The sequence below is a fragment of the Canis lupus genome, chromosome 13 (genome assembly GCF_003254725.2).
Source record: "Canis lupus dingo isolate Sandy chromosome 13, ASM325472v2, whole genome shotgun sequence".
Classification (NCBI taxonomy): Eukaryota; Metazoa; Chordata; class Mammalia; order Carnivora; family Canidae; genus Canis; species Canis lupus.
In genome coordinates, this window is record NC_064255.1 from 5,143,287 (window position 1) to 5,158,365 (window position 15,079).

Here is a 15,079-nt window from a genome sequence, read left to right on the forward strand (position 1 = left end):
TCTCTCTCTCTCTGTGTCTCTCATGAATAAATAAATAAAATCTTAAAAAAACAAACAAAAAACAAAAAAGAGATGATAATTATGACTTAGCTAACACTAAGGTGGTAATCATATGGCAATGTATAAATGTGTCAAATCAACATATTGCATGCCTTAAAAGTTACAATGTTATATGCCAATTATATCTCAAAGCCAAATCAAACCAACCAACCAAAGATAATGGGAGGTTGTTATTTTGGTAACTTATCTCCTACTACAGGTTACTTTCAGTATTTCTCTCTTACAAACCATGTTGCAGTGAACATGCTTGTATATTTTGGATTGTAGGGCATTTGCACCTCTTTTAGGTTTTTCTAAATTACTTTTCTGAAATTCATCTTTGAACTTATTTCCATCCTTTTTTTCTTTTACAAAAAGCTTTTGGGAAAAAGCCCTTTTTTGGTCAAAGTTATTGTAATGTACTACTTAAATAATAAGTCGGTTGACTAGGGACAGTTTCTAAATAGCAAAATTATTGAGGGTACTAGTGCTATATATATAAATTTTATTTTATGAAATATTATCTAAATTCATATTTTTAATTTTGTTGACTTGTTACTGAAATTTGACTGTGAATAGTAGTTTGCCAATTCATTTAGGTGTTCACCAATTAATATGATAGCTAATACCACATAGGCCTTTAAAAATCTTTGTTTTGTAGTACATTTGCCTAATCATGAACTGGAATGAGTAGGTTTTGGTGGGTTACCAGGTAGGAAACTAGTTATGCTCATAAATGTAAATGTCTGACTAATTTTGATAAATTTAAATCTGACCTCATTTTGAATTTCATTTATTACATAGTTACTGATTCTTGTTATTTTCTGATAAATTAAAAAAGAAAATCAACCTCTGCAGTCATTTATTTATTTATTTTTTGCATCCGTTTTTCAAAGACATAGCTTAGGCATTGCCAAATGTTAATAACTTTGTAGCAGTTGCATCACTAATTTATTGAAATCTCTTGGAAAAAATTTTTTATTAGTACAGAATATGAAAAAAGTAAAAGTTCGCTCCTTGTAGTATTAATGTTAATTTATTTTTCTGTTAAGGCAACATAATTATTTCCACAGCAATGTTGTATACATGAAGTATTAAAGAAACTAGGAAAACATCTAGAGCCGTTAAGAATTATAAAACACTATGGCAGAAAGTAAAATTGATTCTAAATTCTGGCAGTACCAGATAGATAAGGAACATATGTTTATTTACTCAGTCAAGCATTTTAAATAAAAACAGGTCAAATTATTGGTAGGAAAGAAGAAGTAATTAATAGAGCATAATACAGAGACCACATTTTTTAAACTACAGACTTTTAGCTGCGTACAAAGTTCTCGTTCTCTGATAGCCTGAGAACACACATAACAGCACATGCCTTTCTGCTCTCATGCATGATGCAGCCAAATGCCATCAGCCTTTTTTCCTTTCTGGCATCGCACAGTATTTTGTGTTGGCCTTATTTCCTCTTGTGTGCCTGTTTCTACCTTCCCTTCTGGCTCTGGCTTCATTTAGCCTCCTGCCTCAGGTTCTACCTGTTTGCCTGGCTCTGGCTGTGTTTATTTTCCATTCTCTGCTTCCTTTGTCAGCCCAGAAGGTCCCACACCTCCTGCTTCTGCCTACTTAAAGCTCATTTCCTTTTCTCTGCTCAATGCTTATACTTACCTCCTGGCCCCAATAAACCTCCCTCTTCTGACTCGTGCACATAGAATTACAGTGATTTGAAACCTATATAGGGTGACCCAACAACCTGTCACATTTGCATGTATAATAGCTAATTATAAGGGCACCTAATGTTATTTGGCTATTTTTAAGTCTTAACCCTCTCTCCTAAACTTTAGGCATATCCTCAAAGTCATGGGGAACTCAGAAGATCTAGATTTGTCCTGAGGTTATAAGGTGTAATCTATTGCTCATTAACTGTAGAGGAGTGTTTTTCAAACTGAGTCATGAAATCAGTTTTGTGGAAGTATAACTAGCAATTAAAAACAAAGTTGTGAATTGAAAAGATGGTATTATTGTGCATTGTATTTTGTAAGTATTGTTTAATGAAATTTTATTGTATGCATTTATATAAATGTATGTATAAATATACATTATATGTAAAATATATTATTGTGGGCCAACTTAATAAATATTTGAATGTCATTGCATAGAAAATTTACTTTTAGCTTTGGCTGCTTTCAGATGGTACTTATTCAAAGAGATCATTCCAGGGGCACCTGGGTGGCTCAGTCAGTTAAGTGTCCAACTCTTGATCTCAGCTCAGATCTTGATCTCAGGGTCATGAGTTTGAGCTCTACATTGGGGCTTAGAAAAACAAAATAAATCAGAAGAGATCATTCCATATGGTTGTGATCAACTTTAGAAGCATATATAAAAAGGCTTGAGTTAGTGTAAACTACATCAAATTTATTGTAGAAGCCCTTGAATTCTATCACAACCTTTGCATAAGCTCCAGAACAACATTACCCTGAGATGCCTGACTTCACATCATACTTCATCTAGTAAAGCCACTGTGTAAACTGGGATTCCAAAGTGTAATTCAGCAGCATATGGGCATTTGAAGCTCTGTTGCAGTTCTGGTCTTATGCTACTTTGGAAGTGACTAGGCTAAGAGGATTATTGTTCTGAAAGATGTGTATATGTTGAAGTGCTTAGTCATCTTCCTATTGAAATCTTTTTTTTTTTTTTTTAAAGATTTATTTATTTATCTTAGAGTGAGCAAGCAAGCACAGGGTGGGGCAGAAGGAAAAGGAAAGAGAAACTTCAACAAACTGTGCTGAGTGCTGAGCCCAACTTTGGGCTTAATCTCATGACCCTGAAATCATGACCTGAGCCCAAATCGAGCCCAAATCGAGCTTAACCAACTGCGCCACCCAGGGGCTGCCCTATGGAAATCTTATGGGGGGAAAGATGTATATATATAAAGAAATCTTATGGAAATTGAGTTCATTTCTGTTCTTTGAGCAACTCTGTCATTGTGATGAGGGTAGAAAGAATTGTTTAGCAAGTCCCCTCACTAAACGGGTGGTGCTAACTGTAAATCTCTTCCTTGGACCCTTTGAAAATGGATTTTACATTTAAATGTGTAAGATCGCTTGATTTTTTAAACTGCTTATAAGCATACAGTACGCTGGATGGTTCTTTTTTAAACTAGATGATATCTTAAAAATATTATATATATATTTAATTATGAGAAAGTATAATTATATTAGAGAACATTTGGAAAATAGAGGCAGGAAGAATAAAATCACCCACAATCTTGCCACTCTAATAAAAATAGTAATAATATTTTTGATGTATTTCATGCTTATCTTTTTTTAATCTGCTTTTGAAATAAAAGAACTTAGAGCTAGTCTCTTAGATAATATCTTAACACCTCTTCTGGACCCAATGCTATGTGACTTACAGTGATGCTGCTGAGATATTTCACAATGTGTGTATTTGTGTCATTGTGTGTATTCACTTAATCAGATATAGATACTCTTCTAATGTGGACTAATTTGCTGTGCTGTTCACTCTGAGTTATTCTTGTAATCTACTATAGAAAAAAGTTTTTCATTCTTCACAATTTACTTGGTTTCTCAATTGTAAAAGGTAATGCCCCTATTTTTGTAAGCAATTGTGAGATTTTTGAGGATGTATTTTTCTCTACAAATCTCTAGAAATTAATGATAGTTTAAGTGTTTAATGCTGTGACAAATCACCGAATTTTCTGTATTGTCTCCCCATATATAAGTGGATCAGTTATTTTTGACTCCTCTGATAGCACAATTAAGTAGTTGTATTCTATTGTATAATTTAGGTAGCTAGAGAGCCATTTTCAGTCTTATTTTTGCAACCACATAAATATGACCACGTAAATGTAGAGTCCCAATTATGTATCCATTCTGCCTGATGTTTTTCAACATTTACTAGGTGCCCAGCATTGTTCAAAATTCTTGGCTCTCATAGATGAATAAGACATAATTCCTGCTTTCAGGGGGCTCACTTACATGAAATTCTTAGGACTTTACATACTGAATGAATTTGATTAATATTTTTGGTTATAGTAGTTTACTATTTTTATGTAAATTTTATTCACTTACTTTGAATACAAAAGTCACAAAAAATTTGCAATGAAAAGTTTCTTTTCCAAACCTTTCTCCTATTCACCTATTGTCCTCTCCATAAGAGAATATATTTACAGAAATGAAATGAAATATTTTAAAGTCAGGAATAATTATTTTGAATATAGTTTTGAAAGGAAATTCAGTTTTGAAAAAGGGTACTTTCACTTATTGTGTAAGAACTATGTGCACTATTTAATCTTTTAAATATTTTTTATCCAGGATTATCACAATTTTACTAATTACATATAGAGGCTCAATTAAATAAGTTGCTCATGATCACATAAATACCAGGTAACATAGCCAAGAAATAGGATTTGAGTCTAAATTCTCCTGAGGCCATTTTCCTTTCACCAGCTATTTTATATCAAATTAATGCTTTGGAATTTCAGTTGAGTTATGTTAAAAGTTTGTTAATTGGTTTTCCCTCAGAAAATGGAAAATAGATCTATACCTCAAACTGATAATGATAAGCTTGAGTAACTAGTGAAAGAAATTTGGGAAAAGATATATAAAGAAAAGATTACAGTTTTTAAATGATACACTCAAGCATTTAGTTGCTCATGTTAATATAAAAGAAGAATTAAAAATACTTTTGTCTTGAATTACCTTCCATTGTGGATCTCTCTCTTTCTCTCATCCATTTATCTAAACCTAGAAAAAATTAAGCTTGCATTCTCTGAGCAAATACCATCTGGTAGTGAAGGAACATCTTTGGTGTCAGGGGGAAAACAATTTGGCATTGAAGAGTTGCCACATATATAATCGAGATTGATTATGTAACATTTGTGGACTAACTAACTAACTGTATTATGGAAAAGACGTCAGCATTCATTGACAACCTAACGATTTGATGAATGTTCTCTTCCATTATTCATAAGTATTTCAAGTATTTGTGAGTGGCTCTTTCTCATAGGCAAAGGTAATGACAGCTAGAATTTAGGAGCCGTAGTTTTAAAAATATTGATCTATTTGCTGTGAGTAAAACGCCAAAAAAAAAAATTTAGTCCTTTTATGCATGTATACAAATGTTAAAATAAATTGGCATTAGGAATGTGGTTGTTAATGAAAATATTCATATTTCTCCCTGAATATGTCCAGATATTTACATAGGTCTTATGGCAGAAAGGTGCATAGAAGAAGAGAACTAGAGTGACAGATTAGGGGGGGAATTCTGAATAGATGGGGGCAGATGTAGTACTAGCTTTAAGCACCAATGGTAGAGGTCAGTACAGGGAGAAAGTGGCCTCTGGTCTATCTTATTACTTCATTTTACAGTTACAATAGAGAGTAGAAGAACTCTTTCACAATGTAATCTGTTTTCTTTGTCCTCTCTCCCCATTTTTGTAGTTCTGATATTATAAATGTTTGGCAGCTTAGTTTAATCTCAATCTTTTCATAATATCCTCAGCCTCCTTTTTCTTTAGATATGGGTTCCTTAATAAGATCAACAATAACATAGTCTGTGATATAGCCAGGTTGGATTGTTGGGAAACCCCATTCTTTTCTCTTGAGTGAGTTAGATTTCCCAGAGCAGAATCTTCCAGACTTCATCCTAGACGGCGTATGCCTGGCTGCTAGTGCTTGGGGGACCATGTTGGGGAAAAAGCTGGAGTTTTAACATTCATTATATAAGATTTCTTTTAATTTGTCCGTGTCCAGTATACCACCGCTGTTGTCATCTCTGCCTGGTCTCTGCGAGTTTAATCATACTGTTTTACTTTCTCTAGGGAAGATGCTTGTTAAGCTTCTGCTGAGGCTAGGGGGAGGCATGGAGTGAGGGGGGGAATCTGGGTCCTCATGTTGTTAGTCAAGACACTTTCAACTTTTTTTTTATTCTCACTTTTACTCTATTTCTAGAGTTATCTGGTCCTGCCAATTCTTGAGCCTTCTGGGATTTGATGATGTTCATTTACCTCTTTGCTTTCTTCAGTGCACTAGGATTCAGCTTTTCAGGATTGCTGACTCATCAGTTACACTTATTTGCTTGCAATTCAATAAATTTTACTAGCATTGAATCCTAACCCATTCTAACAAACAAACTGGGAAATCCTGTCATTGGGGGAGTTTTGGGGAGAGAGAAGGAAACTAAATGCTTGTAATTATAGTTCCATGTCTGATTAATCTAATTGTTTGAGCACAATAGCTTTAATTTATTAATTCTATAGGCTTTATCTATTTATCATCTGTCACTTATCATTATCATCATCTATCACCTATATCTATAACATGCAACTATATATAACTTCGGACTAATATCTTTTTTTTTTTAAGATTTATTTATTTATTCATGAGAGGCACAGACTGAGAGAGAGAGGCTGACACATAGGCAGAGGGAGAAGCAGGCTCCTCACAGGGAGCCGATATGGGACTCAATCTTGGACCCTGGGATCATGACCTGAGCCGAAGGCAGGTGCCCAACGGATGTTTAGCCATCCCCAGACTAATATCTTTGATTCTAAATCCAGCACTGTAGGCAAGGTTCATTCATTTTAGCCTGCTCTCTGCTTATTTGTAACTTCTTTTTCTAACAGTGAGAAGCCTGGCTCTCATTAGCTACAAGTTATTGTTCAGCTCCTGTATACATGCACAATGGTTTCAGAATTGCTGACCTGTGTAACGTGCAAACAAATTTACCAATTAGACTACAATGTTTAAGTATAGTTCTTTTTTTGTCTTTAGCACTGGAAGCCTTATTTAAAATATCCTTTCCCATTGTTGCTTAGAGCAGCATTTTTTTTTTTTTTTTTGTATCAGTGAGCTTTATTATCCATTTCCCAAACAGAGCTGGATTCATTTATCACATTCTGCATTTCATCCTAGGATTCCCCTACCGTTGTATGCAAAATTTAAAAATTTGCATACATTAAATTTAAAATTTGTATACATTTACTCTTTGTGATATATAGCTCTATGGGTTTTTACCAATACTTACAGTCATGTTTACATACCACAAGATCACTTAGAACAGTTCCAATATCCTAAAAATTCCTTTGTTTGATCTCTACGTGTAGTCAATTCCTCCTTGATTTTAAGGGGAAGACTTTTTTTTATCATTAGGTATAATGCTAGCTGTAGCTTTTTATGTTTATCAAATTGAGGAAATATTCTCAATTCATAGTGTGTTTAGAGTTTTTATTATGAATGGTTGTTGGATTTTGTCAAAAATGATATATAATTTTTCTTCTTTAACCTATTGATACAATGGATTATTATACTAACTGGTTGTTGAGTATTGAACCATCATGTCTGGGATAAATCCAACCTGGTCATGGGGTACAATTGTTTTATACATGTTGGATTTGCTTTGCTAATATGTTGTTGAATGTATTTGCATTTGTGTTCATGAAAGATATTGGTCTATAATTTTCATTTCTTTTAATGCCTTTGTTTTTTGTATTATGGTGATGCTGTTCCAAGAGATTGAGTTAGAAAGTGTTCTCTTAAAGAGCCTCCTTTTCTGAAAGAGATTGTAGAAGATTGGTATAATTTCCAACTTAAACGTTTGGTAGAGTTCACGAATGGAACCATTTGGACTTTGGTGATTTCTGTTTTGCAAGGTTGTTAACTTTTGATTCAATTACTTTAATAGATGTTAGACCTGTTCAGATCATCTATTTCTCCTTGTGTGAACTGTCACAGAGATCATCTTTCAAGGAAATGGTTCATTTAATCAAAGTTACTAAATTTCTGAACATAGAGTTATTCTTAATATTTCTTTATTATCTTTTTAAATGTCATGAGATCAGTAGTGATGGACCGTCTTCCATTTCTGATATTAATAATTTGTGTCTTCTCTCTTTTTCTTGACTAGTATAGCTTTAGCTAGGTTTATCATTTAATTGGTCTTTATAAAAAAGCAGCTTTTTGTTTTGTTGATTGTGACTATTGGTTTTCTATTTTAAAATTTCATTGATTTATGCTCTTATTTTTATTATTTTTGTTTTGTTTTAGATTTAATTCATTCTCCTTTTTCTAGTTTCCTAAGATGGAGTCTTAGTTTATGGATTTTAGATCTTTCTTTTGCATCCAGTGTTAAAAGTTTCATCTAAGTACTGTTTTAGCAGCATCTCACAAATTTTGATAGAGTGTTTTTCATTTTCATTTAATTCAAAATACTTCAAAATTTTCTTGAGACTTTTTTTTTTTTAAGATTTTATTTATTTATTCATGAGAGACACAGAGAGAGGCAGAGACATAGGCAGAGGGAGAAGCAGGCTCCATGCAGGGAGCCTGATGTGGGACTTGATTCCGGAAACTCAGGATCACCACCTAAGCCAAAGGCAGACATTCAATCTCTGAGCCACCCAGGCGTTCCATTGAGACTTCTTTTTTGATCCAGGTGTTATTTAGAAGTATGTTGTTTAATCTCCAGGTATTTTTGAATTTTTTGCAACAGTTTTTTTATTGTTTTCTAGTTTAATTTCTTTGTGACTCAGAGGATACTTTGTATGATTTGTATTCTTTTAAATTTGTTAAGGAACCTGTTAGGGCCCAGAATGTGGTCTGTCTTGGTAAATGTTCCATTTGAGTTTGAGAGTAATGTGTATTCTGGTATTATTGGATGATGTATTAGAGAATGTCATTTAATAACATTTTATTGATGTTGCTGTTCATTCAGCTATGTCCTTACTGATTTTCTGCTGCTGGATCTGTCAATTACTGATTGAAGTGTAAAGTCTTAACTCTATCAGTGGATTTGTCGGTTTCTTGTGGCTTGTCTATCAATTTTTGTTTCTCATATTTTGACACTCTGTTATTAGGTGCATACCCATTAAGGATTATTATGTGTTCTTTGAGAATTCACCCCTTTGTCATTATGGAATACTCCACCTTATCCCTGCTAATTTCCTTGTTCTGAAGTTGACTTTGTCTGAAATTAATGTAGATACTTCAGCTTTCTTTTTATTAGTGTCAGCATGGTGTATCTTTCTCCATTCCTTTACTTTTAATCTATCAGTGTCTTTATATTTAAAGTGGGTTTCTTGTAGACAACACGTTGTTGGCTTTTTTTTAACTCTACTTTGACCTTTTAATTCGCGTATTTAGATCATTCACATTTAAGAGATTATTGATATAATTGGATTAATAGTTGCTATATTTATAACTATTCCATTCGTTGCCTGTGTTCTTTTAGTTCTCCTTTTCCTTTTGTTTTTCTTCTGCTTTTGCTTTGTTTTCCACTATTTTTCTTCCTTCTCTTGTTTATTTTATTTTTTACTTTTTAAAACTTTATTTATTCATGAGAGACACACAGAGAGAGACAGAGACACAGGCAGAGGGAGAAGCAGGCTCCCTGTGGGGAGCCCAATGGGGAACTCGATCCCAAGACCTCGGGATCACGCCCTGAGCCAAAGGCAAATACTCAACAGCTGAGCCACCCAGGCATCCCCCTTCTCTTGTTTAAATTCAACATTTTATATGATTTGATTCCATACATTCTCCTGTCTTAGCATATGAATTATACTTCATTTATAAAAATGTTTTTTAGTGGTTGCTGAAGAGTTCTCAGTGTACTTTTACAACTAATCTATTTTCAGATAACACTATCACCTTAGGGGTAGTACAAGTACTTTATAACAGAGTATTCCCCATTCTTCCCTCCTGTACTTTAAAAATTGCTGTCATTCATTTCATTTATCCATGAGCTATAATGTTACTATTATTATTGTGAACAAAATTATCTGTTAGATCAATTAAACATAAGAAAAATACAATATTTTATTTTACCCCCATTTATTCCTTTTCTAATCCCCTCCCTATTTTTATGTAGATGTGGGTTTTCAACCTGTATCATTTCCTTCTCCCTTTTAACATTCCTTGCAAGGCAGGTATATTGATGACGGATTCCCTTAAGTTTTGCTTGTCCGAAAAAGTATTTAATTTGCTCCCACTTTGGAAGAATTTCCCTGGATACCGAATTTTAGGTTGGTTTTCTTTCTTTCTTTCTTTCTTTCTTTCTTTCTTTCTTTCTTTCTTTCTTTCTTTCTTTCTTTCTTTTCTTTCTTTTTCTTTCTTTTTTCCTTCCTTCTTCCCTTCTTTTATATATATATTTTTAATTAATTTAAAAATATTTTATTTATTTATTCACCAGAGACACAGAGAGGCAGAAATATAGGCAGAAGGAGAAGTAGGCTCCCTGTGGGGAACCTGATGTGGGACTCCCTCCCAGGACTTGATCCCAGGACCCTGGGATCACGACCTGAGCCAAAAGCAGATGCTCAACCACTGAGCCATCCAGGTGCCCCTGTCAGGTCTTTTCCAAGGGCAGTTTCTGTTCATCCTTTTTTCCTTTGAATGGGTAATACTTTCCTGTTTGTATGCCTTAGGGTTTTTTGTTTTTGTTTTTTTTGTTTTTTTTTTTTTTGAAAATTAGATGTTTGAATGTAATGTGGTAACTCTGAAAATAAGATTTTTTTCCCTTCACTGGTTTTGTTGTTTTCTGTTATTGTTTTTGATTTATTTTGTGAGTGTATATATATATATATAAATTAATTGTAGGCTGTCTCTGTCCTGAGGATTATCCTGTGGTGTAAATTTAAGGTCTTTTTTCTTTGCTAAGCTTGGGCCTTTTTCTGGGCATGTGTAGTGACTTTACTTTCTCCCATATATGCAGTTACTTTTGAATGTTTCAATCTTTAATGTCTGGCTCCCAAAGGGAAAAAAAAATTGAAAAACAGAGGGGGGTAAATGTTCTGGCCATTTAAATATCCTGGAAATCACTTTAGTCAGAGAGGGGAAGGGCTTCAACAGTGTAAGGAGTTGCAGCAACAATAGCCATCCATTTTTTTTGTCTGTACTTCTGAGATGGGAAGCAGTAGTCTGTGATCTGAACACAGATCACTGATATTATTTGGAGGACAGAGTCCTTTTCACCTACCCTGACTCTTGGAAGCTGTGTGCAGGTTGCTCCGGGAACAGGTGAACAGCAATGTGCTATGGGTCTGGCAGGTGGGGATTGGATAACTGATATTATGCTAAGAGCCCAAGTTAACCAAAATTAACTGCAGTGTATAGTTCAAGTCTTCTACTGAAGTTGAAAGCCTTCATTGGACTCCACATTTCCAAAATAGTTACATCAGACAGATTTTGCTTTTGCTGTCTAGGTGGGTAGACAGATTCCTATTGCTTTCTACTCCATCATCCTCCCAGAATCTTCGCTGGTGTCTTTATTTGTATCTTACTTTTTTTTTTTCCTTCCTTCCTTGCTCTTGTGTTTCCCTAGAGACTTTCAACTAAATCGTGTCTAAAACTTGCAGTTCTTTTAGTCATCATCTCTGGTCATTATTCAGGAACTCTATTGATTTGGCGGTATAGTGTTGATATTTGAGAAGCATTCAGTAATCTGTCTTTTGGTGAGCCTGAGCTGAGTTAGGAGGAGATTTTTCTTTGATTTTCACACAATGGTAGAGCTCCTGGAGAGAAAATTTATAGAAATGTGGTGGCGCAATAAGATTGGGATCTGTTGGAATTTTAAACTCTCAATCCAGTCCACACTGTGTCTCTAGTAATTAATCAGTTATAGTTAAAAGTATTCCTATAGATAGTAGCTTCAGGTGTGAGCTTCTGCCCCTTGGCTTGTACTCTTGGTAAAATGTGATAGTCTGTATCTATTTGTCTGTTTCTTTAGAGTTCAGCTTAGAGGTGTATCCAATAACCTAAACTCTTTGATGGCTCTAAGAAGAGTTGTTGAATTTCAGTTTGTTCGGCTTTTTGCTTGTTGTAAGGATAGAAGTGATGATTTCCAAGCCTTTTTTTTTGTATCAGACTGGAAACTGGAAGCCCCTTATACACATTTTGGAATACAAGAATGTAGGTGTTCATTGCTAATAATAATAGTGTATTATAAAAGAAATATATGATATCATTACTTTTTCATATTACCAGTTCTTAAATTATCTCAACATGCATTTTAATCATGTTCAGACATTTTGAGGTTTGAATTTATTTAAAATATTGGAAAAAAGAATGATTTTATACTCTTGATTGTATTTAAAGACAGAATAGTTTTTTTTAACATAGTGTTTTATTAGTTTCAGGTGTAAAATATAGTGATTCAACAATTTTGTACATCACCTAGTACTCCTCACAAGTGTACTCCTTAATTCTCATCACCTATTTGACCTATTTCCCCCACCCACCTCCCTCTGGTAACCATATTTATTGTCTATAGTTAAGAGCCTGTTTCTTGGTTTGTCTCTCTCTTTCTCTTTTGCTTATTTGTTTTGTTTATTAAATTCCACATATGAGTGAAATCATATGATATTTGTCTTTCTCTGGTAGACTTATTTTTGTTAGCATCATACTCTCTAGTTCTATTCATGTCATTGCAAATGGCAAGATTTCATTCTTTTTTTATGGCTGAATAATATTCTGTTGTATGTGGTGTATTCTTTATCTATTCATCTTTTTTTTAAATCTATTCATCTATTGATGGATGCTTGGGCAGCTTCCATAATCTGGCTATTGTAGATAATGCTGCTGCAAACATTGGGATGCATGTGTCCCTTTGAATTTAGTGTTTTTGTATTCTTTGGGTAAATACCTAGTAGTGTGACCACTGGATCATAGGGTTGTTCTCTTTTGAACTTTTTGAGGAACTTCCATAACTTTTTCAGGAGTGGCTGCACCAACAGCATGAGTGCTCCTTTTTCTCCACATCCTCATCAACACCTGTTGTTTCTTGTGTTGATTATAGCCATTCTGACAGGTGGAAGGTGATAACTCATTGTAATTTTGATTTGTATTTCCCTGAGAGTAAGTGATGATGAACATCTTTTCATGTGTCTGTTGGCCACCTGACAGGATAAATATTTTGACTGCCTTACTATGATACATGTTTTATTTGGAAAGCTGATGCAAATATTTGTATTATTTCACATATAGTTATTTTACAAAGCCCAGAAATACTTTCTGAATTGGTAAATAACATTTTTATGTGTGTTAATTTTTCAAGTAAAGATTTTGAAATTAGGAACTGACTGGTAGATTAATATTAATTTGTTTATGATGAAAACTTTTGTCACTAATTTCAAAAGCAACATGATTCCTTGCAGAGATCACCCAAGAATTCTTTGACAATATTGTTTCCTCATTTACATATTTATTTCAATATTTATTGTTTTTAACATAAATTTCATTTGGTGAAGGGTAATCTTGCGTTGCTGTCCATTTTGATGAGCTGATATGGTTATCTTTCTTTGACATTATCTGTTTGGGGCCTATTTTGTTCTAAAATGTTAAAAGATTTTTATCTTATTCTCCAGGAAATATATAGTAAGTTTTCAGGATAGAATCCAGTGTCACTCTTTTAAGTTTTTTTGTGTTTGTTTGTTGATAGGATATTTGGTGCTAAATATACTCTTTTATTATTAAATTATTATATGACTATATTTAAATACTAAATAATGTGGCTTTAACTCTAAGATAAAAGTATTACACTTTTTTGAAGTTTATGCAGAGAGCACAGTATATTCCTCTTTGGTTTAATATAGAGATACACAATTACCAATTATATTTATTCATCGGGACACAAAAATATATAAGGGTATATGTTTTCATTTATTGCTTATATTATTATAAATAGGAACACACTGGAGAGGAAAATCAGTTTGATCTAAAAAGAGTTTAATGCACAGTGTTAATATAATTTCCTTATGAAAGTACTAGATTTTGGTGACCAATTTTAGTTACCAATTCTTAGCCTTTCTTTGGGAAAGTAAAAGCTGGTGAACTGATCATTGGTCATAGGTTTGCCTCTCAGGATTGGTCCTAGGTAAAGTGTGAGAAGCCAGATTTCAGAGGAATTCAGTACCCTTGGGTATGATCTTTTTCTGCCCTGTAAATATCCAGTGCTATTTCAGTGAAGCACTGAGTTGATTATAGTTTAAATGCATTTTTAGTCTGTTATCTTATATGAATAATTTACTTTAGCTTATAAATGTTTAGAATTTAATATACATAGTTATTTTAGTAGTTATTTTTTAGGTAGATTGGGTACATACCGCCCAATTATTTTATCTGCTCATTTAAGCAATAAATAAGTTCATCTGTAAGGCTTTTAAAATACATCTATAAAACTTACATTTTATTTAAAATATTTATGCCTTCAATTTATATTAAGGAAGAACTTTAAAAAATAAAGAGGAAATCTGTTTATCTTCAGTAAACCAAATGTAACTGTGTTTAATCTGGTACTTTAAAATAAGTATTTTAAAAGCTTCAATATCAGTATTAATAAAAATATGCAGAGAACTTGAGGACTAAATCAGGGAATCATTAAAGCAGTAGTAGAGTTCTAATATCAATCCTTTATTCAGAACAAGCGATTCAACTTCTCTTTTTTTGTGAGAACTTGAGGACTAAATCAGGGAATCATTAAAGCAGTAGTAGAGTTCTAATATCAATCCTTTATTCAGAACAAGCGATTCAACTTCTCTTTTTTTGTGTCAGCTTGTTTTAAATGTATAATTCCAAGTAGCAAAGCACTAACTGTTTCTATGTAGCAAACCTTATTTCACTTTTATATGACCACAACCTGTAGATAGAAAATTCTTCTTAGTACAGTGCACTCAGTTGTGCAAACTTATCTTTTTAGGGTCAAAGAAGAACACAAACCACAACCGACACAGTAAGTAAATGTATTAAGAGTGCAGTAGGCTTGATTTCTGTACCTTTGCCATATTCTGCTTTCTGCACCTTGTATGGTATTAGCTTACACTAATACTGGATAGGCTGCAGCTAGTGTGTCTTCTGCTTTTCTGACTCTCTGGCTTGTAAGAGAGCTGCCTGCAGCTTCTTACTTCATCCACTTATGGACTGGATGTAGTTTTTTGCTGACTGCTTGTGGACTGGTTAAGTGTTCAAACTTAATTTCCCTACATTCTGACTGCCTGATGATAATTGGCGCTCACATTTCCATTGGCTGTAGC

The 15,079-nt window shown here is 33.6% G+C and overlaps 1 protein-coding gene across 37 annotated transcripts in view; it reads left to right on the top strand.

Annotated features, from left to right (window-relative positions):
* Positions 1-15,079, top strand: part of RIMS2 (regulating synaptic membrane exocytosis 2) — a 580,920-nt gene that overhangs the window by 68,462 nt on the left and 497,379 nt on the right. For 25 of the 37 annotated variants that reach the window (XM_049093308.1, XM_049093313.1, XM_049093310.1 and 22 more), the window contains exon 2: positions 14,746-14,778. The exons of the other annotated variants lie outside the window; for them this stretch is intronic. In XM_049093308.1, the coding sequence (XP_048949265.1) occupies positions 14,746-14,778 (33 nt within the window). The remainder of the gene's footprint in view (positions 1-14,745; positions 14,779-15,079) is intronic. 37 annotated transcript variants of the gene reach the window in all.